Source organism: Larimichthys crocea, chromosome V, assembly GCF_000972845.2.
Source record: "Larimichthys crocea isolate SSNF chromosome V, L_crocea_2.0, whole genome shotgun sequence".
Lineage (NCBI taxonomy): Eukaryota > Metazoa > Chordata > Actinopteri > Sciaenidae > Larimichthys > Larimichthys crocea.
In genome coordinates this window covers 269-12,754 of record NC_040015.1, presented here as the reverse complement: position 1 = coordinate 12,754, position 12,486 = coordinate 269, and the positions used below count along the sequence as shown (strand labels likewise).

Here is a 12,486-nt window from a genome sequence, read left to right as displayed (position 1 = left end):
GTGAAATCAATCACATGTGACTCTGAAAACATAAAATACATGTATGGTGACTGTAATGAATGTAAAGACCTCTCCTGCCCAGTCTCAAGTTCATATGTAGCAGAGAGTGAGGTTACTTACCTGCAGTGGGGAACAGTGGATAAGGAGCATAAGAATGACCCAAACAAAACATCGAAAGTCACCATGAAGAAGGAGTTCCGGTCCACTCTTGAAGATCTGCTAGACCAGCTGAACCTCCAGCTCCATAGGTTAACGAGACATGTATATAACATCAGCAATCAGTACAACCACTACAGGGCACTCAGAAATGGGTTGAAAGGCCATAAATGTTTAATTCATGTAGACTTTTCAGAAAATTACATATGCAAGTACAGTGCTGAAATACAAGCCGTACACTTCGGAGCGTCACACCAGCAAGCAACACTGCACACAGGTGTGCTTTATGTACATTCCAACTCCAGTCCAGTGTCCTTCTGCTCAATTTCCCCCTCAGACTGAAGGGCCCACCAGCAATCTGGCAGCACTTGTCCCCAGTGCTTGACTATGTGCGGAGTACATACCCTGAGATCACTACAGTCCATTTTTACGGTGATGGACCTTGCACCCAGTATAGGCAGTGAGGTAACTTTTTTTTGGTTAGCACTGAGCTTTTCAGCTGTGGATTTAAAGCAGGGACGTGGAACTTTTTTGAGGCAAGTCATGGGAAGGGTGCCCCTGATGGCATCGGAGGGGCACTAAAGAGGAAAGCAGACAGCATAGTCTGCAAAGGAACAGACATACCTGGTGCTGCAGAGCTGTATTCTGCACTGCAGAAAAGTGGAACCTCAGTCAAGTTATTTTTTGTGGATGAACAAGACATCGACAGAGCAGTTCAAGGAATGCCTAATGATTTGCCTCCTCTTCCATCCACCATGAAGATGCATCAGGCAGTGACCCTTGCCTATGGAGAACTCTCCTACAGGGATGTCAGCTGCACACAGGCGTTGCACCCGTGGGGGATGGGGGGGATGCGACACCCCCACTTTTACAAAAAGACGATTTCATCCCCCCCACTTTTTCTGAGATTTAAACCATTTACCCGTCCTCACGGTCCACCAGCATACTGAAACGGAGCGCACATCAGTTCTCCATAGGCTACATGAAAACCCATTGGTCCAGTTAGATCCATCCGGCCAATCACAGCCATTTGACCAAACCCACCAGGCCCACTGCGCGAAAAATAAAAAAATAAACATTTTTTCAGAGCTCTATCTGCATTTCTTTATTACGAAGCAGACAGCGAGCAGAGGCTGTAACAGTCATCTGACCAGTAAGTAATGAGGAATTTTGTCGGTAACTAACAAAACTATGTCTTGCTTTGTGACATTTAAGTCAATATTAACCAAGCCAGGTGGCAAACAAACTTAGCATCTAGTCAAGTTAATGGTAACTGACAGAAGGTTTGCTAATTTGCAGACATCTACTTCTAAGTTTGATGATCAGACCATGTTCTTGGCCTTTTGCTTGCCTTAGAGGCAATAGGAGAGTTAGAGACTCTCAATGTTTCTCTCCAGAGTAGAACGCAGACTATCGATGGCATGCTGTCTGCTGTCGCCTGTGTGAAAGAAAGTCTTGCTAAAAAACGCAACCCACACAGTTTCCAAACTGTTCACAGCAAAGCATTACAGATGTGTGAAACTCTTGGTCTAACACCAATTTCATCTCCACGTCACCATAAGCCACCTCAGCGCTTTACCGGCTCTGCTCCTGCATATGTGCATGCATCCCCGTCAGAGTACTACAGAGGAGAGTACTACAAAGTCCTTGATGTTGTGGATGTGCAGATTAGAGAATGGTTTGAGCAGGAAGGAATGAGAATGATCAGAAATCTGGAGCAAGTCCTCATAACTGGAGAAATACACAATGATGTACAGAAGTATCCAGAGCTCAACCTAGAAAGCCTGAAGCTGCAACTTGCAATGTTCAGAAGCAAGTATAAGTTCCACTCCAGCAGTGATGTTGTTTGTATTCTTCAGGGGATGTGTCCAGAGGTCCGTGGCCTCTTTGAACAAGTTGAAACACTTGTGAGACTGCTTATTGTTACCCCAGTGTCATCAGCTGAGGCGGAGAGAAGCTTCAGTGGGCTCCGAAGGCTGAAGACATGGCTTAGGAGTACCATGACACAAATACGCCTGAACAGTGTGGCTGTGTGCCATATTCACAAGGAAAAGCTTGACATGTTAAACAGGAAGGCAATTGCCAAAGAATTCATTTCATGCAAAGACAGTAGGAGGAGTACTTTTGGAAGTTTTGAGTAGGGGTTGGGAGTAACCAGATTCCTTCCCTGGCCTGAGCCCCATCCCTCCACAAAGTTTGGTGCATCTCTGTTCTGTTGGTTTTGTGTAATCCTGCTCACAGCCACACTCCACCAAAACATGACCTCATTGGTGAATAGTTGGTGGACAGTGTTTAATTTTTCTGTCTTGTGGTGGGTTTTCAATATTCGCTTAATTTCTGTCAGATGTTTTTTAGTTTGTGAAGCACTATGTATTGCATTCTTTATTTGTATTGTGTTGTGCTATATAAATAAAGATTGAGTTAGATGTTGGGGAGTTCTTTGATAGAAAATTGAAGACTCAAATCCTGCTTCCAAACTACCATCACCAGTGATGGCAAGTAAGCAAGTAGCAAGTAAATGTTTCTTCCACTTTTTGTTGCCAGGCTGGCAACAGGCATTCAGCTGTTAGCCATAACTTGCCAAAGTTGATTGAGTGGTCAGAGCATTTTAATTATTTCTAGTTATACATATATATGGTTAATTTTCCCGATAATCAATGCAGATAATTTCGCTCATGTGCCACCCCTAGAACACCCCCACTTTTTAAAGCGCTGTGACGCCCCTGCAGCTGCAAGTGCACAGCAGCACAGAATCTCCACTGTGAATGCTTTGATGCAAAGCATTTTACATTCGCTCATTCACAGGCAGTTCCTACAGCATCCACAGACATCACAGAGTGGCAAAGGCCTGAAGCTGTTGGCCAGTGAGTACGATGGTGATCTGTACCCTGGAGTCATCACAGACATGAGCAAAACACATGTTGAGGTCCGCAGTATATGGCAAAAGTAGGGGTCAACAGGTACTTCTGGCCAGCCCGAGATGATATTCTGTGGTACCTGTTCGATGATATTGTGTCCGTCATCAAACCCCCTAAACCAGTCACATCACGTCACATGGAAATTGACAAAGAAATCTGGGGAAAGCTACAGAAAGTCTTAGAAGAGGTCAGTCAGTTTTTTTTTCATCTATTAAAGTCATGATTGATGTAAAACTCGGGATAATGAATATATTCTGTAGGTGTAGAATATTTTCAAATTTATTGGAAAGGATGGTCAGTGCATAGATCCAAGTAACATCTTAACTTTTCATCTGTGTCCATTTTATCTTTTTCAGATGTAAAGAACCAATGCTGTGCATCCGTGACAAGCTAAAGGGAGAGAAGCAAGACAAATCGACAAACCACTACAGTCTTTCGGCTTTTCCCTTCAGGGGTCGCCACAGCAAATCAGTTGCCTCCATCTAACCCTGTCTTCTGCATCCTCTTCTCTCACATCAACTACCTTTATGTCCTCTTTCACTGCATCCATAAACCTCCTCTTTGGTCTTCCTCTAGGCCTCCTGTCTGGCAGTTCAAAGCTCAGCAGACAAACCACTACAGTACATCGCTCTTTCTTGTCTTTCACTGTCATACACAAAGGCACAAAGCCAGTATGCTTACACACACACACACACACATACATAATTCACTCACTCACTCACACACACAGTTAGTTAGTGGGGATTTCCTTTTTGACTCCCACTATACTACCTCTAAAGGCCAACTCACACCGGACGCGGAACGGCACAACCGCGGTTACTGTAGCAAATAGAAGTCAGTCTAGTCAATGAGAGCACTCACACAGGGCGCGGCTCAGCAGCGTCCCAGAAGCAGCTTTCCGCAGGATTTCTATTTTTTCCGCGAGCCGCGGCTAAACCTCGTAAATTTCAACAGAGCACTGTGCACCAGACAGGAAATCCAACACAGAATCAACGTAATAAACTTCCGCCCCCTTTCAAAATAAAACACAATTCGCAGTTCATGTAGCTTTTTACAACTTCACACCAACGTTAAGTCATGACTGGTGGCACCAGGTGATCAAAGATTGATCAAAGGGTCTCAACGAGAGACTAATTGTTGAAGTGGAACAACACACAATCATTTATGACACAACAGATGCTTTTTATAATCTCCATGTTGGAGAAGCAAAGTCAGCTGTTTGTTGTTGTTGTTTTCTTTATACACTGTTTATCGCGGGGTCTCGGGTATGTCCAGGATTCTCGCGTGATCTCGCGTGAATACGGCCGGCTCGCTCCGCTGCCGTTCCGCGGCTGATCCGCGTCCGGTGTGAGTTGACGCCGGGCAAAGGACCGTTCCGCTGCCGTTCCGCCTCCTGTGTGAGTCCCGTGTAACAGTTTTTTGAAATGTTGATGTATTTTAATAATTTTCTATATGTTCTGTCTTTTAATCTTATCAATACTATCAACAGTGTATTTTAATATGATGTTCTTCATGTAGCTCGGTAGTGCAATGAGTTTGACACAATAAACAGATCACATACACTCACATAATGCCCTCCCATACTCATTCCTGTTACCAATTTTCATTCCTGTTACCAAATGTTTTTTTTACTGATTATTCAATTACTTCTTCAAAAATAAAGATAATAAACTGTATTTTTACATTTATATTGGTTTCAACAGTTGTCTGATTGCTTAATGAAATACATGCTCAATCTTTGGATTCAATTAGCTTTTTTTTAATGTCCTATAAAGGAAAAGGTTTCATTTGCATTCTTAGAGAAATACAACTCTGGTCAAAATAAATAATTTTTTTGTCATAAATATTAGTATTTTTCTCATGTAACCAACCATTTCTTCTACATTGACTCTTTTTCTAAGGGAAAACAATGTATGTGGTTGATATTCTTTTTAATGTGGTTTTAAAATGACATTTGAGTTTTGGTAACAGCAGAGAAAAAAATGCAATGATAATAAACTTTCAAAAGTTGCAATAAATTAAATAAAGTAGCCTGAGATTGACCAGTACTCATTTTGAATGAGTAAATGTGTATATTACTAAATTCTATACTGAAATGGAATGAAAAATTAAGTTTAATTATTACTAATATTATCTTCTTAACTGAAAATGTATTGTGGTAGAATACTGCACCATTTATGTGCCAAAAACACAAATTCAAGTGTTTCTATGGTTTTGCTCGCAGCCAATCACTGCAAGCGTTCTTCGATTCAATGCGCCGTGTGATTGGTCCACCACCGCAACAACGATAGTTTGTATGGCGATAAAGTGGGTTGAAGCCGTGCGGACTTGGCTGGGGAATACTAGTAATATGATGAAACACCGCATCAAGCACAGAGCAAACCTGAGGATGGAGAACCGTACTGTGTTTAGGAAACTGGCGTCTACAACACCAGCGTCATCGTCATCTCAACAAGACACGGCGCAACCGTTGATAACTTCAGGTAATATATACATTGTTACTAGGTTAACAGTACTCATCCTTTGTGTGGTAAAACATGTATTGTAAAAAAAAAAAAATCGGTAAAGCTGGAATGAGGAACCATGACTGGATTCATAGCGAGGGGGAGTCAGCCTGAGGGAAGCCTGGACAGAGCCAATGAAGTCAATGTGTTTTTCAACAGATTCAGTGGACTGACAGGAGCCTCAGTTCAGCCCTCTCTTAGGAAGGAAGGAGAAGCCAGGTGTCCGGAGGGAATACTCCTGAAGGCCCGCTGGTTAAAAAATCACGGTGGTGGTTGTGAGGAGATTACATTCAGAAGACCTAACGAGGACTATATTAAGAGAGCTGATATCCATCAGCTGTACCAAAACAGCATCGTTAGGGACCTGAACAGCAAAGTCCTTAACAGGATCCACTGTGACATAGAAAATAACTGGATGATTGAAAATAAGAAAATAGAAAAGGAAAGGGCCAAACATGAAAATATGAAGCATGAACAAATGATACGGCTGAAAAATGAAGAAGCTCAGATGAGAGAGCAACAGGAGTTTCTGAACAAAAGACTCCAAGCCCAGTCTGTAGCTCAAGCTCAGCGTAGACAAATTTCAGAAAAGGAGTGTGAGAAGAGAAGACAGCAGCACCAGGAGCTGAATGCTGAGCGGGCAATGCTCAATGAGAGGATTGCGCGAGAAGCCCGGGAGCGCAGTCGTCAGGCAGAAGAACTAGCCGAGTCGAAGAAAAGGGAACTGAGAGCTCGGATAAGGTTTTTGAAAAAAGACTGGGCCCTGCTTGCTCATCTTGAATTGGAAGAGAAGAGGCACCAAAAGAAGACTGAGCAGGCTGAGAAGTTCAGACAGCTCCAAATACCAACCCAAACAAATAGTTTTGGACAAACTGGCAGCCTTTAAAGATGAGACTGGAAAGGGATGTGGCTTTAATTGAGGCTGAACGTGCAAAGCAGCACGCAATAAACGCAGAGAGGAAAGCTCAAGTACTTGAGTTTATTGCTGCCCACATGTGTGATGTGGGAGACGGAGACCAAGGAAAGAGAAGAGCGAAACTGAAAATAACTGCCTGACTGAACTTAAGAATATAGAACAGGAAAGGGCCAAATATGAAAATATGATAAGGCTCACAAATGAAAAAGCTCAGATGAGAGAGCATCAGGAAGGCTGATTGCGGAACATTGTCTTTTCTTGGAGCACCCGAGATTGAGGGCTCAAGAAAGTGGAGAAAAGCACATCCAAGTGATCAGGGACAACGGCGTGATGGCGGCTGAAAAACATGCTCGCCTCAAGCAGCTAAGAGCCGAAAGCACAATACTGCAGTGAGGAAGCAAGGAGGAAGCACGGAGGGACGAAAGACTCCAGCGACATGTTCCTGGGGAACTTCGTAAGGCCACAGAGGTGCTTCACCAACACCGTGGCAAGGTCCTCCTGAGGCCCACCCACAAACTCCTGCCCATGCACCTCCAGCCCCGTCCTCCCACACGCGTCCCTGCAGCGAGCCCCATCTACGGGACGTAGATCGTGTTGCGGCACTTACCCTGGAGCCACTGCCCAGATTAGGCCGGCCGTGACAGTGGAGTAACCGGACCACAATTAGTTATATTAAACCGAGTAAAATAAAATGGTAAATCAATTAATTTCAGTTTAATGTTCAATTCAAAAAGGGAACTGAGAGCTCGCACAGAAGAGATTTTTGAAAAAAGACTGGACCGTGAGAGAGAGGCCCAATTAGTGCTGCTAGAGGAGCAGAGAACCGAGCTTGCTCGTCTTGAACTGGAAGAGAAGAGGCGCCAAAGGAAGACTGAGCAGGCCGAGAAGTTCAGACAGCTCCAGATACCCAAACAAATAGTTTCAGACAAACTGGCAGCCTTTAAAGATGAGCAGGCTATTAACGTGTCTCTGAGAGAAAGGCAGAGACTAGAAAGGGATGTGGCTTTAATTGAGGCTGAACGTGAAAAGCAGCCTGCAATAGACGCAGAGAGGAAAGCTCAAGTACTTGAGTCCATTGCTGCCCACAGACAAAGTGTGATGTGGGAGACGGAGACCAAGAAAAGAGAAGAGCGTCAGAGGGCTGTGGAGGAACGGAAGGCTCAAATTGCGGAGCACCGGCTTTTCTTGGAGCATCAGAGGTTGAGGGCTCAAGAAATCAAAGAAAAAAACATCCAGCTGATGCGGGACAATGAAATGATGGCGGCTGAAAAACGTGCTCGCCTTGAGCAGCAAAGAAAGGAAGAGCATGATGCTGCTGTGAGGAAGGCCGAGGAGGTACAACGGAGGGACGAAAGACTCCAGCAACATGTTGCTGGGGAACTTCGTAAGGCCACAGAGGTGCTTCACTGTGGCAGGGTCCTCCTGAGGCCCACCCACAAACTCCTGCCCATGCACCTCCAGCCCCGTCCTCCCACACGCGTCCCTGCAGCGAGCCCCATCTACGGGACGTAGATCGTGTTGCGGCACTTACCCTGGAGCCACTGCCCAGATTAGGCTGGCCGTGACAGTGGAGTAACCGGACCACAATTAGTTATATTGAACCGAGTAAAATAAAATGGTAAATCAATTAATTTCAGTTTAATGTTCAATTAATTAAAAACAGTGTAAACGTAGGATAGAAATCAGAATAAATAAATAAATAAACCTGTCCTCCCACACGCGTCCCCGCAGCTCCTGCCCAAAACATATCAAGGTACCGCCTTTAGCAGTGAGGGGTCCAGTTACGTATATAAAGAAATCAAAATTACTGTTTGTTACTTTTGTTAATTACATTTACTGTTATGTATATAGATATTTATGTGCATCTTTGTACAATGCTGAGTAAAATAAAGTGGTAAATCAATTCATTTCAGTTTAAAGTTCAATTAATTAAAAATAGTGTAAAAGTAGGATAGTGATCAGAATAAATAAATAAACCCGTCCTCCCACACGCGTCCCCGCAGCTATGCATATCAAGGTACCGCCTTTAGCAGTAATGGGTCCAGTTACGTATCTAAAGAAATCAATTTTCCATAAATCAACTTCACTGCTTTGAAAATGTTACTAAATTTAAAATTAGTTTAATTATATCCCCACTACCCCCCCCCCCCCCAAAAAAAAAAAAAAAAAAATATATATATTTTATGTGTGTCACATTTGTCCACTAAGAACAGAAATGATTAAAATACTGATTAATAATTAAATATGTCATTGTCAAAATTGCTTTTTGTTACTTTTGTTAATTTCACTAGCATGGACCACACCATCAACAAGATACGTTAAAATAATTTATAGAAAAAGAATGATTGCGGATGAAGTGTGATCTCGTGAAGTTCTTGGGTCTGATGGGGAAACTTCGGTAGGGACTGCTGCGAGCACCCGGGCATGACAAGACCCCCCTGACAGGCCCTAGGAAAGAGAGAAGAAAAGGTGAAATAAATGGGGTGAGGGAAGGGCATGCGAATACGAGCATGAAGGGAACCAGAGGGTTAGGAGGGCATTCATAGCACTGTTGTAAGTGGTGCGGTTGAGGTGTGGTCCGGCTCCCGAAATTACGCTTAAGCTCCAATGTATTTACTGTCATGTGTGTAGATATTCATGTATATCTTGTACAATGCTAAGTAAATAAAATGGTGAATCAATTCATTTCAGTTTAATGTTCAATTAATAAAAATAGTGTAAAAGTAGAATTCAGAATAAATGGTTAATATGGAAGTAATGTCAGTAAATAAATAATTAAATAAATGTACTAATATGTATATAGTTATAACAGGGGTTTTCAAAGTGTGGAATAGTGGGCCCCCCCTAAGAGAACTCAAAAGCAGCCACCCCCCACCCCCAAATAATATAAAAAATGATAAAAGATCTTTATTTGTGAATGTGCTCAAATATTTGTTTTAAACACAATCTTTGTGTACGTTATTAACATCTTTTTAAAAGACATTTTAACATCTGTGTTTTAAAACATAATTAAATACATTTAAACACATTTTTGTAAAAAAAAAAAACATCTTCACTTTTAAGAAAAAAACACAGTTTAACTTTTCAACTGATTTTTTTAACGTTTGCAGGCCGAGTAGCTCCAAAAGCTTTCGCGCCTTACTGGCAGGACCCAAGCCTGGCCCTGTCTCTGCCAGACTAATAACGAACATGTCTTCACCAGTGTGGCAGAAGATAACAACAGCATTGTTGCTTGCAAAAGTTGTTCAGCGAGGATGAGAGGAGGAAAGAAGACTTTTAATACGACGCAATGTTTGAAACAAGCTGTATTAAAAGAATATGAAGCAGCCGCGGTAGCAGCTAGCGGTGCTGCTAAGGCTAAAACAACACAGTGTTTGATGATTGACACCTGTCGACCAATCAGAGTCAAGAGAATCGATTAGTACCACCCACATTCACATTTGACCCACCAATGACGATCCAGAATGAAGTAAACCCAAAGGTAGTATATCGCAGCAAGAGGTCACACTTCACTGTCAAAGCCTCTTTGTCTTTATGTAACAACCAGGAGCTTCCTGACTGATTCAAACTAAAGCAGAGACATAGCAGGAGACATTAGCAGCGTTTCTTCGCGCTGGAATAGAACTTTGACCACAAAACAGCACAGATAAGACATACTGTATCGTTTTGTGGATTTTTTTGCTACTCTTTGGGGGCTAGCTCGCCGACGAGACACATATCTTTGCAATGGACATTTCATAAGTGACTTATGAACACATACACATTTTTCTTTTCCCCATCAGTGCCAGTAATGTAGGTTTAGACTGTGTGAATGCGGGATAGAGCATGTAAGGAGAAAATGTGATTACAGTAGGTCAGGTGCTGTTTGATTAGTGCAAAATGATTTTATTACATTTCAAGATTTTGGTTTTATTATATCAAGAAACAATAACTTACTTTGCTTTAAGACACTTTTTGTTAGGAGGAGATTACATACAGAAGACCTGACGAGGACTATATTAAGACAGCTGATATCCATCAGCTGTACCAAAACAGCATTGTTAGGGACCTGAACAGCAAAGTCCTTAACAGGATCCACTGCGACAAACAAAATAACCGGATTATTGAAAATAAGAAAATAGAAAAGGAAAGGGCCAAACATGAAAATATGAAGCATGAACAAATGATACGGCTATGTTACGGTCGCCACCGTTTCGCCCCGGCGTATATGTGTGTGTGTGGGGTGTTCCCTCTATGTAAATGCAGGTCAGCGGGCGCTGGTGAGGGGTTGGGTCCTGAGGGCGCCGATCTCCGAGCCGAGGGGATCAGGATTGGCTGCAGCGTCCTCCGCATCCTCTGCCAGTGGACCAATGCTCGAGCCCCAAGAGGACATTTAAACAGCCGCAGCGAGAGCATCGTGGCAGGGATTAGTTTAGTAGTAGCGCTGATCACACCAAGAGTATTTTGGCTGTTAGCGACATTAGTTCAGGCGTGCTGTTTGGATGTGTGTTTTGTTATTTGGAAATTAGCGTTAGATAGTGAGGCTTTTCTTTTTCCGTTTTGGTTCTTGTTAGAAAGTAATAGGCTCTGTTAGAGTTCTCCTTTTGTTATATTTGTTTGTTCTTTTGACAGCACCCGCTCGCCCTTCGTTCCCTTTTTTGCCTCTCCTCCTTTTGTTAAAAAGACAATCTGAACTTTCATTTAATAAACTACTTTTGTTAATAACCTTTAAAAATCTGGGTTCTGTGTTACTTCTTTCATACCCTTTTATGGTCGTAACAGGCTAAAAAATGAAGAAGCTCAGATGAGAGAGCAACAGGAGTTTCTGAGCAAAAGACTCCAAGCCCAGTCTGTAGCTCAAGGTCACCTTAAACAAATTTCAGAAAAGGAGCTTGAGAAGAGAAGACAGCAGCACCAGAAGCTGAAGGAGCAGGCAATGCTCAATGAGAGGATTGCGCAAGAAGCCCGGGAGCGCAGTCGTCAGGCAGAAGAACTAGCCTATGGGGATAATTTTGTCTCAGAAAGATATTAATGTGTACAATATGATGGGTAACATATGCATACATTTTTATAATATCCAAATACAAAATACAAAATAAAAATGTGACATACAAATAAATAAACCAAATTTGTATAAATAAATGTGGTTTGCAAATATATTTTCGAGTTTGAATATGTCCTTGCTCTTTGTGTGTGGAGTCGCATTTGTGTCCCATTTTTTGCTTTTCTCGCTGCCGTTTGGACTTCCTACCGCTCACCACGATTCACAAATAAATGCCACCAGATTTGAATCCAAAGCGTACAAGCACCCTTCCCCGAACATCCAGCAGATGGCAGTGTTGGGCAACGGTGCCAGTCGTCATTTGTAGGCTATCCAGTCAAGGACTTCTTACAAGACCAAAATGTTCGGGGTTTTTGCAAACATTCATATTTTTGAGTGCAATGGGAATAAAAATGTTTTCAGGCAATATTTAAAAAATGCTCCAGAAAAGATCTCCTACCCGACCCCAGCACTAAACACGAGGAACCACCTTTATACAGAACACGAGCAATTTAATTGGTTAAGGGGGATGCTAATGAGCATAATTGTAACACCAAACAAATGAAGAAAGTTAAAATTTTAGGGGGTTTAAAAAGTTGTAGCTTAATCACGGAAAGTAGTAAGCACAGAGGGTCACGCATAAAGGCCTGAATGGGTTAGGAGACGGCAAGTGGAAGGGATGTGGGGTTCAGCAGCTCACAACAGTGAACGGACAGGGCAAAGTCGGAGACGTGGGGGTTGGCCATAAAGCCCGGGGTGGAGAACCGAAAGTGGTGGGGTGATCAGAAGAGGGGGGCGCAACCACTCCAGGATACACACACAATAAAAGACAAAAGGTGGAAAACAATGAGGGGGGGGAACATCCGAACCTACGGGGGAGGTAAGAAAGCATGAAGTGGGGGACCCCATTGAGGTGTGGGGGCAGGGGGAACGGGGCAAGGGGGGACAGGCCGGATGATTGGAGAAATGTGA

General features: G+C 42.9%; 1 protein-coding gene across 1 annotated transcript; it reads left to right on the top strand.

The window, feature by feature from the left end:
- Nucleotides 1-5,413: 5,413 nt before the first annotated feature.
- LOC113745773 (golgin subfamily A member 6-like protein 22) lies at nt 5,414-8,006 on the top strand. The gene is made up of 2 exons (XM_027278724.1): nt 5,414-6,302; nt 7,233-8,006. Exons 1-2 carry the CDS (start codon nt 5,658-5,660, stop codon nt 8,004-8,006), a joined length of 1,419 nt encoding a protein of 472 aa, XP_027134525.1. The 5' UTR covers nt 5,414-5,657.
- The last annotated feature ends 4,480 nt before the right edge of the window (nt 8,007-12,486 follow it).